At 40.6% G+C, this 22,336-nt stretch overlaps 1 protein-coding gene across 18 annotated transcripts in view; it reads left to right on the plus strand.

The window, feature by feature from the left end:
• EYA1 (EYA transcriptional coactivator and phosphatase 1) overlaps window positions 1-22,336 on the plus strand; it is a 166,983-nt gene that overhangs the window by 60,574 nt on the left and 84,073 nt on the right. For 9 of the 18 annotated variants that reach the window (XM_084792199.1, XM_084792186.1, XM_084792185.1 and 6 more), the window contains 5 exons: window positions 2,479-2,548; window positions 2,892-3,037; window positions 6,775-6,912; window positions 21,153-21,235; window positions 21,629-21,815. In XM_084792199.1, the coding sequence (XP_084648325.1) occupies window positions 2,479-2,548; window positions 2,892-3,037; window positions 6,775-6,912; window positions 21,153-21,235; window positions 21,629-21,815 (624 nt within the window). The remainder of the gene's footprint in view (window positions 1-2,478; window positions 2,549-2,891; window positions 3,038-6,774; window positions 6,913-21,152; window positions 21,236-21,628; window positions 21,816-22,336) is intronic. The other 9 variants (XM_084792195.1, XM_084792191.1, XM_084792188.1 and 6 more) reach the window with 5 other exon arrangements.

Here is a 22,336-nt window from a genome sequence, read left to right on the forward strand (position 1 = left end):
TTTAGACAAACACTGCAGGAATCACTTCATGTGTTATCTCACTTAGTCTTCACAAGGCCCCAATGAGGCCTCGCTAGAAGCAAGCCTTATTGCCATCACTCTGTAGATGCTGAGAGCGAATGACTTGAGACCACACATGAGATTTGGGATTCGAATTTGAGCTGAAGTTAGATTCTGATTCACGTTCTGTACTGTTTCCACACCCTGTAACCCCAAGTCCTCATTACTTTTATGTCTATACACACATACAATATATGTACTTTGAGTGCAAGTTGCACAGACTTCCTGTGTGATGGACAATTCTAATAACTCCCATTGTTTTTTATTGTAAAAATATTGCTGGGTGCAACTTACTGAGATGATGATCTTTTCAAGAATCATGACCCAGGAGTTGAAAACCTAGAAGAGAATAAAGGGGACCTCTATAGCTTCTGTCATCGGTGGCATCTTGGCATTCACTTTATTTTATTTTTTGGGTTTTTTGTTTTGTTTTGTTTTTTGTTTGGTTGTGTTTGTTTTTTGTTTTTTATTTGTTTTTCTAGACAGGGTTTCTCTGTTTAGCCTTGACTGTAGACCACACTGGTCTTAAACTCACAAATATCCACCTGCCTCTGCCTCCCCAGTGCTGAGATTAAAGGCGCGTGCCACCATGTCTTGCATGACATTCCCTTTATAAAAAATTGTCCAAAAGATATAACTCTATCCAGCAACCAGCAGACATCGTCTACTTTGCCCTTGGCCTCCTTTTATGCTTAGAGAAGAGGAGTGGAAGAACTTGTCCCTACAGGCTTGGACAAGTGTCAGGTGGCCCTCATAGTCTAAGTGGATGGTCACCAATCCCTCCCTTCTAGAAACTGGGGCACTTCAGAAATCTCCCCACAGGGAGGACAGAGCTTGTCTTTCCATGATTGCCCCCACAGCATCCAGCAAGGGCCTTGGGGCAAAGTCGGTATTCAGTAGGTACCCAAAGCTAGAGAGACGTGTTCCAGGTTGTACTGCCATCTCTTTCAGTTCCTTCTCAAGGTGACACCAGTGGTCAAAATCTGGCAGTGTGCAAGGCTAGAATGTCTCTAGACCTGTTTGTTGTCCCTGGATTAGGTCTTATTTGTTTGAATCCAAAAAGAGCTCATCTCTTCTGAGATTCTAATCAAAGTCTCTCACTCTTCTTCCAAGCACCTGTTGGGAAATGAAGTGTGACAAGCATAAATGCATTATGTGACAAATGAGAAAACACCTGACTGAGTGCATGGGACTTTACATACGAGGGAGGGTGGGATACAGCTACTATGTGACAGAGACTCTGAAGACAGTGACGATCAATGAAGGAATGTTACATTCTATAGGAATTGTGCTGAAATACAATGCATTCTGGTTAGGGAGAGACTTCAAGTTTGAAGGAGAAAATGTGTATCCACAAATAAATGTATATGGTTATATGTAGGTAAATTGTCCTACTTATAACAAAAGCCAACTGTTTAAACACTTATACAATCAAAAAATGGCTTTTTGCTTTTTAAATTTGAACAAGAGTCAAGGAACATTGGGTAGAAGCCTTGTGAATTTCTGAAACACCCAGAGTCAAAAAATATCTGATGAAAAGAAATTACATTTGTCTTGAATTCTGACTGCCTCTTTAAGAGGGGGAAAACCTACTGAAGACTCCAAGTTGAATACGTACAGCTAATAGTACAGGAACACACAGAGCTGCCCAAGAACAAACAGGCTCGACTTGCAACCTGAGACACTAAAGATAGTTGTAGGAATGCAGTTTTACTAAACAACATTGTTAAATCAACACAGGCAAACGTGGCTCGCTCCCATTTCCCTCCCAGGAGAGATTAGACCATGTTTCTTGCTAATACATGCTGGCGTTTGTGTGTTCCTGCCACATCTAGACAATAGACTGAGGACCTTTCAGTTTCCTACCCCCAGTTCAGCCTGGTTTTCCTGGAGGACACAACGCTCCTCATCATCAAAGAAAGCACTTTGACAAGTATTTATGGCTGTTTCTACATCTTCGAAAGTCTATTTAAGAGCAGAACCACTTAGTGCATATATATCTCATTTTGTTAAAGTTTATCTTTGTTACATATATGTCTGTACACCATGGGTGTACATTGCCTGAGGAGGCCATGATAAGGCATCGGATGCCCTAGACTTGAGGTTGCAAATGGTTGTTAGGCAACATGTGGGTGGCTGCTTGGGATCAAACCAGGGTCCTCAGGAAATGCAGTCAGTGCTCTTCTCTGATGAGCCATCTCTCCAGCCCTCTTTGACATCCTATTAGAAAGACCTATGAAATCACCTTGTCCACAGATCACCGAGGCCAAATACCTGCAATTTTCTGTGGCAATGCCATAGGTTATGACATGCCAGTCGTTTTGTTTGTTTGTTTGTTTCTTGAGGGTTTTTTTTTTTGCATGTTTAGTATTCTCCTCAGGTTCCTGTGCATCATCACTGTGTTTTCTTTTTCCCCAGCTCTCGGGAGCAGCAGCTTTAGTCCAAGACCAGCTCATCCATTCTCTCCGCCACAGATTTACCCTTCCAAGTAAGATGTATTTTCTCTTAATCAACACATGACTTTTCTGAGTAGACTTTACCTTACTCCAAGTCACATGTGTGCCCATGTTACATCTTAATTTAAGTAAAAGTACATTTTGTAGAGACTTAATTAAATACATATTTTTATATATATATATATATATGCAAACTTATTTTAAGTACCACCTGGCAGTACTGGAGTAGTTTGAAGTGCTTTACTGATGCTAGTGGAAAGTTTGACTGTAAGAAACACTCTTTAACTGGAATTTGTGATGTAGTTGTTCATTTTTACCTTGCATGTTTCCATCTAATGCATGGGCTTTCTATTTTCTGTCATTCCTGACAAATAGCAGACCATACCCACATATTCTCCCTACCCCTTCCTCACAAACTATGGCTGCATATGGGCAAACACAGTTTACCACAGGAATGCAACAAGCCACGGCCTACGCCACGTACCCACAGCCGGGACAGCCCTATGGAATTTCCTCCTATGGTGAGTCACTGGGCCATTTTTCTTGTGTGCTCTGGTGGGCCTATGTGGGGTGTGTCTGAGTAGGACTCTGAGGGTGTTGCTCTTGGTCCACTTCAGAAAGTTTTGGCACCCCTTTGCTTTAAATTCTTGGCAACTCCTGCTCATGACCTTTGTAAGGACAGTGACCTCTTACCTTGAGGTCAGAAGTGGTGAACAGGTTGCCCTGGTCTTTGGCCCCTTGCTTACCTTTTCTCTCTGCTTATATCTGAATTTGGCATCTGAGCACTTGACTCTGGAATCCAAAGTATTTTTGTGCATACTTGTGATAAAACTTCTATGAATGAAGTCTTTTGGGGTAAAGATCCATTTCCTGTTTATCAGATGCCCGGCTTTGATTAAGGAAGTACATGCAGAATTCAACAAACTCTTGCTTGCCCCAAGCCTGGGGGTGGTTACTTGATCAAATTTCAGCATTATCACCTTTTAGGGAAAGTGATCTATATATCGCCTCCTGGACCGCACTTTGAAGCCATGGATCAGGAAACATTCAAAACTCACATGCCATTTGCTCCTTCCCACCTGGAGAGATTATCTTTATCTTGGTGTAATTCAACTCAATTGTGATGGGCTCCTTACCTGTAAATTAAATATAAAGCCAGCCAAATCCCACAGTTCTGTTTACAAAAGACTTTGAATTTCAAAATTCATTTTCTTCAATTGAGTTGTTATTGCAGTTTTTCAACCAATGAAATCAAATAGAAGTGTATTAATACGTATCTTATTAAGGGAAATCTCCACAGAATGATCAAGAAAAAGTCCCTTTGTAGGTGATACCATTTGTTCATTTTGGCAGCTGTTCTATTAGACTTTTGTTGGTTCAATTTTTGTGTCATGTAATATACTGAATATTGGAGTGTTGCCTGCATATGTCTGTATACCACGGGTGTACATCACCTGAGGAAGCCATGATAAGGCATCGGATCCCCTAGACCTGAGGTTACAAATATATTGAAATATATTTCCAGCCATATACTGAAAGTGGTGCCGGTCTGGTAAAGGATTTCACCACTCGTTAGAAGCTAAACAACTTCCATTCAGCGCACTGTCTCTTCACCTCCAGTAATCTGATCGTCTATTGGTTTCTTTTAAAATGCATGGAAATAAAGTGTAGCTTACATGTAACTCCAGTTTCTGTAGTTTTATTTCAAGACCATCAGCACTAAATGCTGTCTAGCATTTGTTAAGAGCAGGCTCTCGAAGCAGCATTAAAATGGACTTTCTAAAACTGCCTTTCATCCCCATAATTTTTATTTAGAGTTTTTCACTGTAGTAGGTAATGGATCAATTTCTCATAATAGTACTTTAACCTACTCTGGGGATGAAGGGAGAACTTCAGACCGCATTGTTCAGTTGTATGCTGCAATGTGGATCAAAGCTGTCTTCAGTTTATGTGCTCAGAATTGAATTTGCAGGAAATTGCTTGACATGCCCGCCCATGAAAGTTTTCATAGACAGGATACAAAGCACCTGTGTGGCCAGTGGAAGTTACCCCTGTCACTGCCCCCACTGCCATGGTGCTCGCCATTCCTTCCCCCATTCAGCTGTCGTGGAGCCAAAGCTGCTCCTTGGCAGCATCTGTGCCGGGAGCTAGAGGCTTGGCTCTAACCCACAAGTGGGAGGACCTGCTGTCAGGGCAGAGAATGGAAGTTCAAGAGTGCAGATGGGGATGTTGCTGTGATGCTGAGGGATGGAGAGGCGGGAGGAGGAGAAGGCTCACTGGAAAGGACATTAACCCTAAACATTTCACGGGCTTAAGTTTTCTGGGAACACTTTTCAGTCCTCAGCATTGTCCTGATCTCTCCCCTCCTTTCTGTTCTTTCTGAGCCTAGGTTATAAGGAGATGCCCCAAGTGCTTCTGATGGAGAGGGGAGGGGCTGTTTTTATTGGACCACTGCATTGACACTGTGGTGGCATTGTCTTTTTCGGTGTATTGTAGAAGGAAGAACACATGGTTTGGATTTTCCATTGCAGATATTCAAGATCTACATGATCTTAAAATACTTTCTCTAAGGGCCCATGACCCCAATATTTCTACATAGAACTATGAAAATTGAAAATAGATTTTCCTAGTGAGAATAGAAAAAATTTTGTTACATCTTAGATTGGACCCCATCACTCATTTGCTCAGTCTTCTAGATTTTTCTGGAGGTAGGTGTGGCTGTTGGTGTTTTCCACCTCTTCTTGCTTCTCCAGATGTTCTTAGCACAGTAGTCCCCTGTGCTGTAGGGGGTCCTGTTAGGGCTGGAAGGAGATCAGGATACCCTTAAATGGAGAAAGAAGGGGAAAGTCCGTACTGGTGAGACCATGGAAATAAAGGGAGTTTCTAGAACTGTCCAGCCACCTGTCTGGGAAGTTGCCAGGGCAGGTGGGTTTCTAGTGATCATTTACATGTTTGAGGTATTCATTGACTCAAAATTACCTGTACCTAGTACATCACATGTTTTTTTTTTCATACTGAGATTGTACCAAATTTTCAGTGTTAAGGTCATCGTGGAGTAGTATTGAGAAATACCCAAAAAATGAAAGCTGCTTCTCCTAGCCAAGTCAGATTCTTTCATTGCCTAGGGATAATTACCTAACTTCATCCTCCCGATGAAGTTCCCCTAAAATGGAAATAAGCAGCAACACTACTGTGTATCCTAGATCCTACAGATACAGTTTATCTTCAGTGAAAACCAAGATTACTACAAAATGTGAATTCTCTTGGCAGGAATGTTTCTGTCTTCCTTCTGTGGGAATTAGGGACAGTTGTTCATTTTCCTGACTGCCTTTAATTATAAATAAGAGCAGTAGCCTACGTCAGTGCTTGCCAAGTCCCAGTCTGTCTTGGTGCTTTGAGGACTACAAAAAATAAATAAATAAATAAAATTGCTTTTCCATAATCATATAAAACATATACTTGCATTTACATAATAATGTAAATTCAAATGTACTTTAGCCTGCATTTACAAGAGTTACCCTTGAGTATGTGAAAATAACTAAGGATAAGAAGGGTGCTACTGGTCACTTCCATATGTTAATACATCACTCTGTTGTTTTAGAGGTTCATTTTTTTTTTCACATTCTGCTTTCTTAGTGCTTCCTTTCCAGAAAGATCTAGATCAGCAGTTCCCCATCTGGTGCTCATGACCCTCATGGGGAACTGGATTAAAGGGCCACAGCATTAGCATGGTTGAGAACCAATGCTCTCGATACTGGGAAGAAAGTTGCCATCACTTTGTACCCTGTGTTCCTTTCTTTGACTTCACGCTGTCTTGTGCACTTGCATTGAAGTTGAGAAAGAAGATCACTATGGTAGGACTGAGGAATCAGTTCTCAGGGAACAGGAAATGTGGTGACTGTGGCAGTGTGGGTCCACCTTTCATTATGATTATTTCTGACTATGACGCAACGACCTGCTCTAATAAAAATAACAAAATGAGTTATGCAAACGATCCCTCAAGACTTGTACTTTCTAGAACATTGAATGCAGAAAAAAAAATCAGAGAGAATCCTGTGATTAATGTTTAAATCTAGACTTTAAAAAAAAAAAACTTGTACTTGTGGTTTGTGGCACCCAACTGTGAGCATTCACACCTTGTATTCCTGTGGAGAGTTGGGGAGCATTTGTGACTGGGGGGTTTGGGGTGTGTGCGCTTGTCTGTGTTTACCGAGTTCTGAAAGTGAACAGACAGATGAGCTATCACTCACTGATTTAGGTGCATTGTGGGCAGGCATCAAGACGGAAGGTGGATTGTCCCAGTCGCAGTCGCCTGGACAGACTGGATTTCTCAGCTATGGCACAAGCTTTGGTACTCCTCAACCGGGACAGGCGCCATACAGCTACCAGATGCAAGGTCTGTATATCCAGTCTCTCTTTAAAATTCCCCTTCAACTGTTGGCTGTTCATTTCTAAAGCAAATGTGTTGTTCTCTCAGCTGGGGGGGTTGGTGAGGCAAGTGGACTGGGCTCAGAGGCAGCACGTTAATGTGTTTCAAACGGATTCTTCACCTGCTGGCCTCTGAATGGGGGTTTCTCTATGCATATGAAGGAATTAGATGGAATGATCTACGAAGGTGATATTTCAAATGCTCTATTTCTATTTTTTTAACACCTGCGCTTCCACTTCTGTGTCTGCTACCAGTTAGAAGATGAAAATGAAAAGTAAGCGAAGTGCTAACTCATAAGGCTGTGGTGTGGTACGTGGAAGGCCCTGGGTATGGTATTACCAACCGACTTTCCTAAGAGAGATGTGGTTTCTTCATTTTAGTGATGGGGTGGAGTTGGGGTCAGCGTCTTCTGCTCCGCGTGTACAGTATGTGATGTGTATTGACTCACTGATCTACCAAAGACCAAATCAAATTTACACAGATCCAGTTAGAGCTAACCAACGGAGCCTCAAGATAATGCTTCCGAGAACCAGTGTCTGGGTCTCTGTTTGAAATTGCAGACAAAACATGACATAGATGCTGCGATTCGGGGGGGAATGACAGCTCAAGTATGGGTTGTCAGAGCCTTTTCAAGACTACATAGGTAGCACTTGTAATTAACAGATTGTTGCCAGGCAAATGTGTCTGTAAGTACTGGAGAGTAAGGTTCATATAATTAAACATTTTTCTGATACTTGTTTTTTTTTTTCCTGCTGTTGTTGTTTTTACCTTTTTTAACCAGACATCAGCTTCACAAACTATTTTTCATTTTCTATGATAAAAGCAGAGTTAAATTAACTCTTCATTCCTGCTGCCTGGCTGAAGAAATTCTCTTGTTCCTTTTTTATGTTTTTGAAAAAAATATGTTCATGAAAATTTTTTCATTTTTATATTTATGATGTGGTTATTACATTATTTGTTGAGGATAAATTAAAAAATATGGAGAGGCAAAAAGAATTTCAATCATCTGGTCCACAAAATTCTTGCCATTCTTTTTATTTATTGTTCCACCCATATTATTGTTTGATCATGCCTATATTTAGTAAGGAATATATTTTAAACATCTTTTTACATTGATAAGTTATATTATTATTATTAATTATTAATTATTAGAATTTTTAAGACAGAGTTTCTCTGTAGAGATCTGGCTATCCTGGAACTTGCTCTGTAAACCAGCATGGCCTCAAACTCATAGAGATCCACCTGCCTCTGCCTCCCAAGTGCTGGGATTAAAGGCGTGCACCAACACTGGCCAGCAAAAGTTATTTTCTAAAACATCATTTTAGTGGCTGTATGAAACTCACTCAGGGGCAATGTATTTAGATTTAGCCACTCCCCTGTTACTGGACATTTTCAGCAATGCTCTGCAAATCTTATCAGTATTTTTAATTATTTCTCGATAAGAGCAATTATGATATCTCTATGTAAATTCTCTTATGTTTTCTATGAATTTCTTATGTGTTTTGAGCAATAATGCATTACAGGGGAGAACCATGCTGATGTTAACTTTGTTCTGTTTATATGTGTGTTTTAAACATAAAGGATAAAATTGGTGTCTTCTATCCACTAGTATTCATTTTTCTTCAATGATTTCTTATGTTGAGGTTTTTAATCTTCTTATACTATTTCATAAGCATTTTTATACTTTTTGACTTTTATTTATTTAGTCTTTTAAAACCATATATCAAGTTAAAATTCTATTGGTCAAGATCCACTAAATTTTCACATTTGTTTTTCATTTTGTATACAGAAAAGGGGCCTGAATTATAAATTTTGATATATATTTAATGGCTACAGAATACACAGTTTTATAGTAGGCAGGATGTATTGGTAGAAGGAAGCTCCTTATATGCTAGATTCCAAAACCCTTAGGTTGTCTTGGAATGGGTTTTATACATGCTGAATATCAACTGAGTAAAAACACAGGAAGAACAGAAGGTGATAGAGACACTTCACTGAGGGGTTTCACTGACCAGGAACAATGGAGGCATCCCAATGCGGAGATCTATTTGCTCACAGCATCTTGTCAAATACAGACACAAGGAAATAGTCTAAGCCACAGTAGATGCATCCGAGCCTAAAGGAGCAGGATTATATCAAAAGAGAGGAAACAAATGGAAGACCCTCTGAGCAGAGGAAGCTGATGCACGCTTCAAGCAAGTTTGGTGTTGATGAAGAAGACAAATGATTCTTTTTTTTAATTGTATTGCATATATGTGGGTGTTCTGTCTACATGTATGCATGTGTACCCCATACGTTCTTGTTCCTGTAGGGCTTAGCAGTGTGTTAGGTTCCCTGGAACTGTAGTTATTAGTATTCTGCCTGGGTCCTCTGGTAGAGTGACAAGTACTGCTAACTGCTGAGCCATCTCTTCAGCCCAAGACAAATGGTTCTAAAAACAAAACAAAACAAAACAAAACCAGGTACCTTGATAAATAGAGATTGAACATGTTTACCAACGTGCTTGAGGAAAGAAAGATTTGCACTGTCAGATGTTTTTGGATTTTAGAAAATTTTCATGTTCTCTGTCTCTGTCTCTCTCTCTCTCTCTATGTGTGTGTGTTATATATATATATATATATATATATATATATATATATATATATATATACGTATATACACACACATATGCATGTATGTATATATAGAAAGATCGATCTAAGCAGGAACCTTAGTATGAGACTTAGGCACTACAGATGCTGAGATTACTCCATGTCTGGCTGTTTTTCACAGCTGTAGGGGATCTTAACTCTGGTCTTCACACTCATGCAGTAAGCACTTTAACAATGAAGTTACCTCAGCCACTTCCAAATGTACTAGTATTAAATGCAGGATGAAACACTTTGCCATTGTTCAGTGATTTTGTCTGCCTGCTTGTGGAGTCTGTTGACTTTGAAGCAATTTTTCTGGTTTCTTTTTTAATTTTATTTTGATATACAGCATAAGATTACTATGTAATTCAATACTATGTAATTCAAATGCTGATTTCTGTGTCCCCACCCCCTCACTGTTCCCGCCCCCATGTCTGGTTGCAAACCTTGTTTTGAGAATCTCCTGTCTCAGTTTTGTATAAACACTACTCCCTAATTGTTCCCTGGTATGCAAATACAGCAGCTTATAGCCAATTGTTGAGCAGAGGAGAGAATAGGGCTGGACTTCCTGCCAGCCACGGGAGAGGTCCAGGAGACATCAGGAAGGAGCTGCAACAGGGAAAGCTACAAAGTGCCAGTATCTCTGGGATGTAGGCTGGGAGGAAGCCAAATTATCTTAGAGGGTTAAAAATAGAATAAAAGCTGCTCAGTTATTATTAAACAATTATAATAAAAAAAAGTCTCAATTATTTGTGTGATAGTCCAGTTATGAGAGAAACCAATAAACAAGCAGTTTTCTAAAAATAATTTTAACATTTTGGGGTACCAAGTGGGCCTGAACTTACATACAAAGTAAAAGTACAGGGAAGTTTCTTAGTTTGAGAGTAACCACAGTTTCTAAGGCAGGAGTTCAAGGTGTCCTGATTAAACTTCCCACAGAGCAGCAAGGCCTCCAGCTGGCTGGAAAAAAAAAAAAAAGATAAGAAAGAAAAGAAAACAGAAAAAAATCCAAAAACTAAAACAACCCCCAGAGAGGCAAAGCAGAGGCCTTTCTTTTAAGTAGCCCTTGCTGGGGGGCCGGGGAGGGTGGGGGGCAGGGCAAAAGTGGCTCTTTAACACAGGGAAGCTTGTCAAAACCAGACCTTTGTAGCCAAGGCAGGAAGATAAATCCCTTTGAGAAGGGGCTTTTGCTATCCTGACTCTTGCAGGCCAGAGGAACAAACACTTGTGAACTTCCCAGAGTCAGGGAGAGGTCCAGCAAACATCATTAGAGAGGAGCTGGAGCAGGAAAACTACAAATGCAAGTATCGCTGGGACGCATGCTAGGAGAAAGCCTATTTAGCCTAAAGGGTTAAGAATATAGTAATAACTGCTCAATTCTTGTGCTGTGAAGCTTGTAGATTATTTGTGTGATAGCTGGGTTAAGAGAGAAACTGAGAAGCAAACACAATTTTGTAAAAATAACTCTAACATATATATAGCCTAACTATTTAGCCCAGGCAAGACTCAGACTTGCCACGTAGCCCAGGTAGCCCTGAATTCCTAATCCTGCAGTGTCATCTTGCTGTATCTTGCTTATAGACATGTGCCTCCAGGCTCAGCCCAGGTATCTTCTCAAGCATCAAGCCCAAGATCAGGAAATTCTTTATGTGTCTGGGTGTCTGTCTGTGTGAGGGTATATACATGATTGTGGAAAGGGTTACCCACAGATCCCGGAAGAGAGCATCAGAGCCCCTGGAACTGGTGTTACAGGTGGTTGTGAACTTCCTAACATGGATTCTGGGGACCAGACTCTGATCCCTGCAAGTGCAGCCATCACTGAACCCCTGCATCTGCTCTCCTGTCCCCAGTCTATGTCTTACATCATTTTTTTTTTGCCTTCTATAAAATTATTTTCAAAATTCTCCAAACTTTATTAATCCATAATGAATAACACTGCCCTGTTTCTTAATTTCATCTTGGGCTGGGTATAGTATACTTGGATGTTTGCAAGACCCCAGGTTTAATTCCCAAATGAAAAAAAAAAACTGAGTGGCCAGCTAGAAAAATGGATCAGAATGCATTTTTTAGCAATTTAAGGTTTTTTTTTTCTCATTTTCTCCTTCAGGGGGAGCTTTTTTCAATCTTTAATGTGTAGGATGGGTTAGCTGCTAGAGTGTCACAGTCACCAGGAAAAACACTTGGGTAGTTCACATGACTTGGGCAAACTGAAGGGCAGTGCCTGCTTCTTCTAAGCACCCCAGTGACTGACTTGAAGAAAGCGGTACCCATCACCTGTCCCGAGAGATCGTATAAAGATGAACTTAGAGAGTGCTGAATCCGGGCAGACAATATGGTTCTGGAGCCAGGCAGCCTCCTCATGGTTCTGGCCCTGCCATCTGCCTCTCTTGTCTCAGAAACATAAAGGGATGGCACCTCCATGCCAACAAAGTAAGGTGACGTTAAGATTTTATGCAGAAAGTGAAACTTCTCTCTGTTGGAGGTAAGGAAGCAAAGAGTTGAACTACCAATGATTTTTTTCAGAGACACCCAGAAACAATGAAAATTGAAATACTTTCACCTAATTGGTACAGGCTGAGCTGGAAAGAACGCAGTGTTTCCATGGCAGCTTAGTTCTGTGGACCGTAGACTATGAAGGCAACAGCACCTTTATTTATATTTCTAGCATTAATGTGTCTAAATAAATACAAATATTTTTTAGTTGGTGGAGCTATCTATAGCTCAGTGAATGTTAGAAGGTCATAGACTCTGGTGATTTATGGGAGAAAAATTGTGGAATTCCACATAGTAAATTTTCATTTAATTTATCATCATGGTATGTATTTCACACAACCCGTACCCTTATTAGTACATGGATTTTCCTGCATGGATGCGGGGGTGATCATGGTAGAGTTATAAAACCGCCTCCTTGGGATTGCTCCCCAGGAGATGTAGGAGGGTCTACAATGAAGAACGCACCAAATCCTGACTTAGCAGAAGCCGTTTCTTTTCTTTGGATGTCCTTGCTTTGATAAGGAATTTTTAGTTCTCCTTCATGAGGGGCGTTGGTTCTGCTGAAGAGTTTGAGAGTCAAAGTAGTGCGGAGAAGCAGGAAGTCGGGGCAGAAGCTTAGGAAGGGGTGCACAGGCCCTCTGCTCTCCCCCCCCCTGCGCCATGTGCGCATGCGTGAGTTGGGTGGGTGAGAATAAGGTAAAACTGTCTCCACTGTTGCCTCTGGGTTCCCGTCTAGAGCTCTTGAGACACCGATGAGTCCTTGCACTCTACCAGAAACTTAGAAACTCAAAGATGACCCCACCGAACTTTTACATTTCAAGTTGTTTGCTCTGGAAATGGTGCTTTCCAAGAGAAATTCATATTAAAGTTATAGCTTTAGGAAAATACATAGTAAATCTTTAAAAAGAAAATGTATTACAGTTTTTGAGAACTGCGCTTCCTGGCTCAATGGCACAAAAGGTTTAATTTCCCCTTAATTGCTTTAATTACTTTGCCTGTCACCTCATACTTATTTTTAAGTTCTTGGGTTTTTACATCTATTTTTTTTTCTAAGTTGCTTTTTTTTTTTTTTTTTTTTTTTTAAACACAGAAACATTCCATTTCAGCTCTTTGGCATCTTGTGTTATTTCAAGTGTTGAAAATTATACAGAAATCCCTTGAAATCTAGCTTTAGCAATAATTTGTGGCCATTACCAATTTTATTGTCTGTATGAGTTGTTTTTAGTTAAAATATATAGAAACATATCAGGAAAGATGAATGGATTATGGCCTTTATTACCTAAGTAAAAACTTTTCCTTGAAAATAAACTGGGAGAAAAAGGGAAACTTGGTCCATTAAGATCCATCTTCTATGAAGGAGGAGACCTTGCTTTTCAATAGCCCATCTGGCTTTCTGAGGTTTTTTCCCCACAGACTGTGCTAACTTCTGCCACAGACATCACGCCCGATGATGGACATAGGCCATGGCAAAAAGGCCAGGGAAGGAAAGCAAATGGGCTTGTGTGAAAATACACGAGGGACGGACGGAATCCCACTTACTGAATAAATGCTGGAAAACACTCGAAAACTTGGGAAATACAGACAGGCCCAGCAGGTTCCAGGGTTCTCATGTTGGCTGGGATTCTGGTTTTTAATGTGAGCCCTTGATCTCTGTGAAGCAGACCTTTGACCCATGTGTTCCTTTTTTTTTTTTTTTAAGCTTTTTGAAGTTAGAGATGGGTAGTTTTCTCCAGATGAAATCACACACACCGCAGACATATCAGCATAGGCTGTGTTTCTCTGCAGTAGGAAAAGGTAGTAGAGACATTTTACTGCAAGTTTTCTGAGGGATGGTGTGTTTTAAAGATACGATTGCTTTCCACCTGTGGGGCCAGGTGACCCAGACAGGGTCTCCCAGAAGGACTGTTTCTTATTTGCTATGGTTGACAAAGTCCCACCCTCTCTCTGTAGGAGCCTCTGATGATGGCAAGAAGAAACCAGTTCCTTGTGATATCCTACCCCGGGGTGACTTCTATCATTTGCCAACCTAATAAAACAATGACGGCGAAGCCTTTTGGAAATGAGTCAGTTTGATTCCAAATTTATCGATTTAATTTCCTCTGTGTCATTTTCTTTGTTCTTAGTGTGTATATAATTTGTTTTTGTAAGCCAGAATTAACCCCAGTTCTTTCAAAATCTGAAATCCCCATCACCGTTCTTGGTTCAGAAAAAAAAATCTTAAAGTGTTTGCATGGTAGGTTAGGAAACAGTGAGCCAAAGCAGGGCACCGTGGCTCTTGTCCAGCCGAGAGTCAACATACTGTGCCTTCGCTGTGTGAAGATGAAGGCCCTACACATTTGGTAATTTTGGAAGTAACTCAAGACAGAAAGTGGAAATACTGAAATATAAATGTACTCTAGAAATATAGGGCGTGGGGGGAAAAGGCAGTCTTTTTTAAAATTTATTTTGTTATTAATTTATTCTTGTTACATCTCAATGGTTATCCCATCCCTTGTATCCTCCCATTCTTCCCTCCCTCCCATTTTCCCCTTATTCCCCTCCGCTATGACTGTTCCTGAGGGGGATTACCTCCTCCTGTATATGCTCATAGGGTATCAAGTCTCTTCTTGGTAACCTGTTGTCCTTCCTCTGAGTGCCACCAGGTCTCCCCCTCCAGGGGAAAAGGCAATCTTAAGCAAAGTCAAGCAAGACTAGAGGATATCACACTGCCTGGCTTCAGAATATACCACAGAGCTCTAGTGAGCAGCTAATATAACTCTAATATAGACCGTGGTGCCAGCATCATGACAAACACCAGGGAAGCAAAAGAGGGAGCCCAGAAATAAAGAGTCAGCTAATTTTCCACAAAGGCGATAAGAACACACGTTAGAAAATGATAGTCTTTTACAGGAATTGTTGGGGAAGAAATTAACCATTTGCAAGCAAAACAATGAAGCTACGTCCCATTCTCTCTTGCTTTATGTAATAATAAATTCAGAATGCAATGCACACATGGGATACTTTTGCATCCGGAATTTGAGGCAAAGCATATTTTCACCAACACATGTGATATGTCATCAGCATCTAACTTAACAGAATGAGTAAACTCTTGGGCCTTTGTCCACACCATAGGATGGTGTTTGATGCTGCCAATCGCTGAATTTGCAAACTTACCCTCACATGCATGTACACCCTGCACACACATTTCAGCATGCATCCACGTCACATAGATATACCTGTGCAAAATAAATATAACGAATGAATTTTAAAAATTAGGCACTGGGTGCAAAAATGAAGAAAAGCTTGCTCAAAACTAGTTCAAGAAAGAGATGAACTATAATATCACTTATTAGTGAGCCACAGTTCCCAGAATATAGTCACTACACACGAGAATATTCAAGGAAGGTTGTTGGAAATGCATAACATTTTATATACTTCCATCTCAGAGAGGAAGGACTAACAGGTATAATTAGGACTTGTTTGTTTATAGGATAATTGGTAATAATTGGCTTAAAATGCTAATAGTAAGCCATGGATGTGATCATACACACATATGTACGTACATACATACATACATACTACATACATGCATACATGTTATAAAGACAGACTCATTAGTAAGTAAAAAGGAATGTAGATAAATGAAAGGGAGAATGATCCAGGCTTATACAGAGGAGGGAGGGGAACTGGATAGGAAGTTTTCTGAAGAAGTTTTCTAGACAATGCGGAATTAAGTTTGATAGAAGTTGCCCAGCAGGAATGAGCTGTGCGGGATGGCGTTCAGAGACCAGCATGCTGGGTCACCAGTTAGGCTGGAATGGCCATCTGGGCTATGGGGCTGGGGCTGCTAGAAAGAGATCCAACAAATTCAGAAGATAAACAGGGAGCAGACCAGCCAAGACCTAATAAATAAGCCCCCGTAAAGGAGCTTGACTTTATCCAGAGGGCAACAGGGAGCCACTAACACTAACAGTTACTTTTCAAGTCCGGGGGTGATGAGCTCTGTCAGGCTCATTAGAAGAAGAGTCCACGCCTCCACAGGGAGGAAGCAGGAGAGCACTGGGCTGGTGGGAAAGGAGCTAGCTGAGCCAGGGGCTGACAGTGCGTCGTCTTAGCAGTCTGGGCAAATAGTAAGCAGCCCTATTGTACTGAGATCTCTAGGAAGCCAGGTACACAGGCCCTGAGTCCTTGCTTCTAGCAATCTGAGTATGGCCCGAGCCCCAGGCTCAAGGAGGTACGCTTCTCCCTGAAGCAAGTGAGACCCTTTTGGAAGTTGCATTAAGTCTTGGAGGCCACGGGGGTGCCATTAAACTCCTGCTTCAGCACAAGGAGTGGAATGGAATCCCAGCCTGCAAATGAGTATAACTGATGTTGGCTTCCAGCTAGTGCACAGCTTTAGAAGCAGCAGCGTACGTCTGGAAAGTCACTTGGGTACCATTTGGAGCAGTGAACTGTGATTTACTTGGCCCTACCCTAGTGGCCTGTATGTGCCAATATAGCTTCCATGGTCTTTTCTACTTTGTTCCAGCGAATAACTTATGGAATGAAAACATCCATTTAAAAATATATTTTCTATATCTTATTCATTTTCTTGGTGAGTGGGGATTATGGAGGTCAGTATTTATGGCCCAAAAATGTGTCATTTAACTGAAAGTAGCAAGTCATAACCTAAAAATGTATAGTTTAAATTAAAGTAACAGGTCATAACCCAGAGTATTTTTCCTATCGGATGTCTATAATAGCTGAAGTTAAGAAAAGTGCACTCTTATCCAGAAGAAAATTAGATTTATTTCAGGAGGAATTTTTAAGCACTCGCCGTTCTTTGCGTATCACTGTTGTTATTAATTACTTGCTCTCTGATGTACAAATACAGAAGGAATTGTATACCCATGAGAGCTGATGTTTAAAAAGCAAAATAAGCTGGATGCGATGGTGCACACTTTAACCCCAGCACTTAGGAAGCAGAAATGGGTAGATCTCTGAGTCTGAGGCCAGCCCTAGTGAGTTCCAGACTGGCCAGGGCTATGTAGACAGACCCTGTGTATGGAGGCAGGGATGGGGGTGGGGTGGGGGAGGAGGCATGCAATATAAAACTGACGTCATCTTGATAAGTCCTGTGTGGTCGCAGCCTGTCTTAGCCACAGATTCATCAGTGTGAAGCCAATACTTACAGTTTAATGAGTATATGATTATTATATGCAAATGAACATTGACACAGATGCTTACTTATTGAAACCTCATTGTTTGGAGTATCAATAGTGTGAAAGCATTCCTTGGCCAAAAGAGGTGTTCTGGGGACTTGGAAAAATAGATATTTTTATTTATTTTTATTATTTATTTATTTATTTATTTTTGGTTTTTTTGAGGCAGGGTTTCTCTGTAGCCTTGGCTGTCCTCGACTCATTTTGTAGACAAGGATGGCATCGAACTCACAGCGATCTGCCTGCCTCTGCCTCCCTGATTAAAGGTTTGTACCACCACGCCCAGCCTGCCTATTTCTAAAATGTACAAAAGAAGAAACCTCAGATATGAGTCTGGTGTAATAACTGCATTTGAAACTACCTTAGGAAATGCTTTCCTCCCTTAATAACAAATTCTTGGATCCAGCTTTTAAAGTTTATAGATGCCTAATAGGTAAGAAGGAATTTTTAATATACAAAGAGATAAAAAGTCAAAAGAGGGAAAAGATGCATTAAATACATTGGAGAATTCTGTGTGCTGGGATAAACAAAAATAATGCAGATCATATTTGTATGAGGGGGGCGGGGGAGTCATTTTACCTGTTGCTTAAGAACCCTCTTAAACAAGATTTGAGGAGTTGGAAATTATAACAGAGTAGGTGGGAGATCTGTCCAGTGTCAAAGCAGATTTTAATTTATTCATTGAAAACCCTAATCTGGCCTGTGAGATGGCTCTGTCCTGCTTTAGGATAAGCCTGAGCTCCCGACCTTGGATTCCCCAGAATGCACGTAGGCAAGGTGGTGTGCTCTTGTAATCCCAGTGATAATGAGATTGGAGGCAAGGACCAGAGGACCCTTCAGGTTGCTTAGCAACTAGCTTGACCTCCCTGGCAAAGTTCTGCTTCAATGAGAGACCCAGCCGCAAAAAGTTGGAAGGTTATTTGTATTTGACAGCCTTGAAGAAGACATCTTTCCTATCTTGGTGCATCTAAAATTCTCAATGTAAATCAATCTCCATCACATATTGTCATTATCAACTTAGAACACCTATCTAGACCTAAAAGCATCTTAACCCCTAAACAATTAAGCTTCATTGTAAAGCTAAGCTACCTGGTCTTCAACTCCCTCAGACACTTGAGAAGGAGTAAATTTGATTATCTGAGTATGCCGGGAGTGCAGGTTACTAGCTTTCCAAATGAAAAGATGACAGAGACAGTTTTCGGAATAGTCTCCCAAAACTCTCTATAACGTTGGAACCTCTTCTTCAGCCTTCTGGCCCAATATATCTGACAGACATATTTGTGAGGCTGAGGCAGGAACTATTGAGGACTTGCTTACCCTGTCTTGGCAGAGTTTGGCCGTCAACTCTGCCTGCATCCAAGCTTGCCCCATTCAAGGCTGTCAAATACAAATAGCCAAAACACTAAAATGTAACATTTATATAATTCCTGATTGTGTCATGGTTCTTTTTGCCATAGGTAATCTATTGTATATATGTGTAATAATGTAAATGTATATATACAAAAATAAAATAATTTTTTAAAATGTGGAAGGTGGCTGAGGACTGGCAGATACCTGGGGTTGTCCCCTGACCTCTGTGCCCACCTTCACTTCCCCAAATGACACTCCCTACAACTGTGTCTTCTGATTGGTAAGCCAATATTTAAATAGTTAGTAACAAGCAAATAGCCAGAATAGCAACCACTGTGTGTTAGCCAGGAATCTACCTATAAGCACTGAGCTCATCTTGAAGACTCTCCTTGACCTGCTTGCACATCTGTTGCTCAGCCCACTCATTTGTCATTCAATTTCATTCTTTCAAAAATTGCTCTTATTTTTTTTTAGTTTTATACATTTTATTTTATTTTTTCTCCTTTATTAATTTATTCTTATTACATCTCAATGGTTATCCCATCCCTTGTATCCTCCCATTCTTCCCTCCCTCCCATTTTCCCCTTATTCCCCTCCCCTATGACTGTTCCTGAGGGGGATTACCTCCCCCTGTATATGCTCATAGGGTATCAAGTCTCAACATTATGATAGGCAGATTTGGGCTCAGGGGTCCCGCTCAAACTAAAGCACCAGCCAAGGACAATACAGGCGGTAAACCTTAAGCCCCTACCCAGATCTAGCCAATGGACAGAACACTCTCCACAGTAGAGTGGAGAGTGGGATATTATTTTCTCACATACTCTGGTGCCTCATCTTTGACCATGTCCCCTGGAGGGGGAGACTTGGTGGAACTCAGAGGAAGGACAGCAGGTTACCAAGAAGAGGCTCTTATTTTTTTTATCCTAGAAACAATATATGCTCTAAGTACAAGTTTTAGAAATATGTATTGGTTTCATAGACTCTGTGTGTGTGTGTGTGTGTGTGTGTGTGTGTGTGTGTGTGTGTGTGTCTGTGTGTCTGTGTAGCACAGCACAGATGAGGAGATAAAATGACAACTTGCCTAAGGCAGGTCTGTCTTCCACTATGTGGTCCTGGGAGATCGAACTCTGGTCTTCAGACTTGGCAGCAGGTAATTTGACCTGCTGAGTCATCCCTCCAGCCCAGTTGTTGTACTTCTTAACTTTTTTTTTTTAATGTTTTCAAAAGTATTTACAAATGAGATGATTAAAAGTATTTTTTGTTGTTTTAGTTTGTACTTTTATAAAATAATGTAGGAAAAAAATCTCACATTACCAACACCACTAACAATCTGTATTCTGTTTCAGAATAGCCACCTTGAAGGGAGAGGCTATTCTGCTTTGTTGTTGAAAGCAACACCAAAGTGTCTTTGCTAATGACCTCCCTAAGGAAATGCCTAATTTTTCCCTAGAGTAAATTCTTGGCAGTGAAGTTCTGTGTTAAAATATGGTACATAAAGATGTACCATATGACAGTGTATTGCAGTGTATAACACGTCTTAAAAAAAAAAAGCAACTACAGTTGTTCATTTCTGAGCTTAATCATTCTGTAAATGCTTGCTAGTTAGACCATTGTGTTTTTCTTTAGCACAGCTCAACAGTAGCATTACGAATGAGGTAAGGAAGGGAACTCTGTGATGTGTGCGAGGCGCCTACTGTTCATTGTTGAGCAATGCGGACAGCCAGTGTTGCTCTCAGCCCCACCTGTGGCAGTAAATCTTCCTCTTTAATCTTCTCTGTGTTAAGAATTTCAAGTACTGCCATTTATTCTCCCGTGAAATAAAATAATGAGAGCTTGCTCAAAGGCCCATTATAATAGCCCCATAAATAAGGCCGATGGGGAGCCTTGTAGGCCCTTGGAAATAGCAACACAGTGTCTAAACTAGAGAGAACTTTAATGTTCATCTAATGTGATCACTTTATTTTATTTTATGGAAGGAGAGAAAAAAATTTTTTAATTGGCTAAAGGGAAGTAAGAACTCATGAGAGTGGAAAGGGCTCTGAGGAAGAAAATGTTCCAGCTGTATTTTACATATTTCATGTAAAGACATGAAAACCAGTGTTGTTTACAGACTAAAATGGAAAACATTTTGGCTGGTATTTTCACACAAATGTTTACCTTTGACTCATGCATTCTTAACATTTAAACTTCTTCACTATGATATAGTACAAATGAAATGGTCAACTATCTTTTTAAGTATTTAATTTTTAGTGTGTGTGTGTGTGTGTGTGTGTGTGTGTGTGTGTGTGTGTGTGTGTGTGTGTGTGTCCCCTGAAGCTACAGTAACTTGATGTGGGTGCTGGGAACTGCTGTAGAAGAGCAGCAAGTGCTTAACCACTGGGCCATTTCTCCATCCCCTAAGATGGTTGGTTATTTTAAGAAGATGAAATAGTACTGATAACAGTGGATTCCACAGCAGAAGACAGAGCTGGCTCCATCATCCCTGCCTTAAGGAAATGATGTTCTCCTGTGTTACTGAGCGTCACTGAGCAGCCATCTTTCTGCTCTGTTGCAGGTAGCAGCTTTACCACATCGTCAGGATTATATGCAGGAAACAATTCACTCACCAATTCCTCCGGATTTAACAGTTCGCAGCAGGTAATTTAATTAGGCAATTCAACTTCTGACACATTCAAAAGTACATGATTTTATTACACAAAGGAAGAACTGTTGATTTTAAAATGCAAGTGGGCACTTTCTTAATCATTTTTTTTTCTTTATACAATGTCTATAGTAGTCCTCTATGGTGAGTCTTACAGTTTTCAGATGGGTTCCATTTTGTTTGTACCGTGGTGTAGAATGTTAGCTCTGAGGAATGTCTACATACCTGCCTAAAGTTTGCTTTCAAGTCTGAGCTCAGGAGTGAATATGTGATTGTTTGTCTGAGTCCCTGAAAGACACGCAAACCAAAATGTGTGTGACCTCACTCTGCAGTTAGGAAATGACCAGCAGTGCTTTGACAGATGACTCTCCTGTGCTTTGCTTTGGTAGGACTATCCATCTTATCCTGGCTTTGGCCAGGGGCAGTATGCTCAGTATTACAACAGCTCGCCGTATCCAGCACACTACATGACCAGCAGTAACACCAGCCCAACCACACCGTCCACCAACGCCACTTACCAACTCCAGGAGCCACCTTCTGGCGTCACAAGTCAGGCAGTCACAGACCCCACAGCAGGTAACTGTGTGTTTTCCTTAGTCTTGGCTGAACTCTTATGCTTTACTTAGTTTTTTTCTGAGGTCATGCAATCATGTAGTAGGTTGCCCCATCTTGGCTAATTTTCATAAAACCTTAACTACTTTGATATAAGGTATTTGAACTTCTCAAACACGTGTAAGATTTTATTCATTTATTTGACAATATTCTCAGTTTGTGTGATGTATCTATAGCACACAGCCTTCAGGCATAGACTTAGAACTAGCCACGTATTATTAATGATAACTAGATGTGAGAATAATTTAATACCACATATGGAATATCAAAATAAAGTATTCAATATACAACTTACATCTTTTATCATTACATAATATTTTATGTCACAGCAGTACATTGTTGAGAGTGAAAAACAGGAAAAAGAAAAAGAACACCAAAGCGAATTGTGCAAACCAGCATGCCAGGCCCTCCCTTCCATCTGAAGACATCCTGTGAGTTTTGTAGCAGTATGTCTGGTGTTGGCATTTCTCAAACTTCTGCCTACA

Source organism: Acomys minous (assembly GCF_964271855.1).
Source record: "Acomys minous genome assembly, chromosome: 1".
NCBI lineage: Eukaryota > Metazoa > Chordata > Mammalia > Rodentia > Muridae > Acomys > Acomys minous.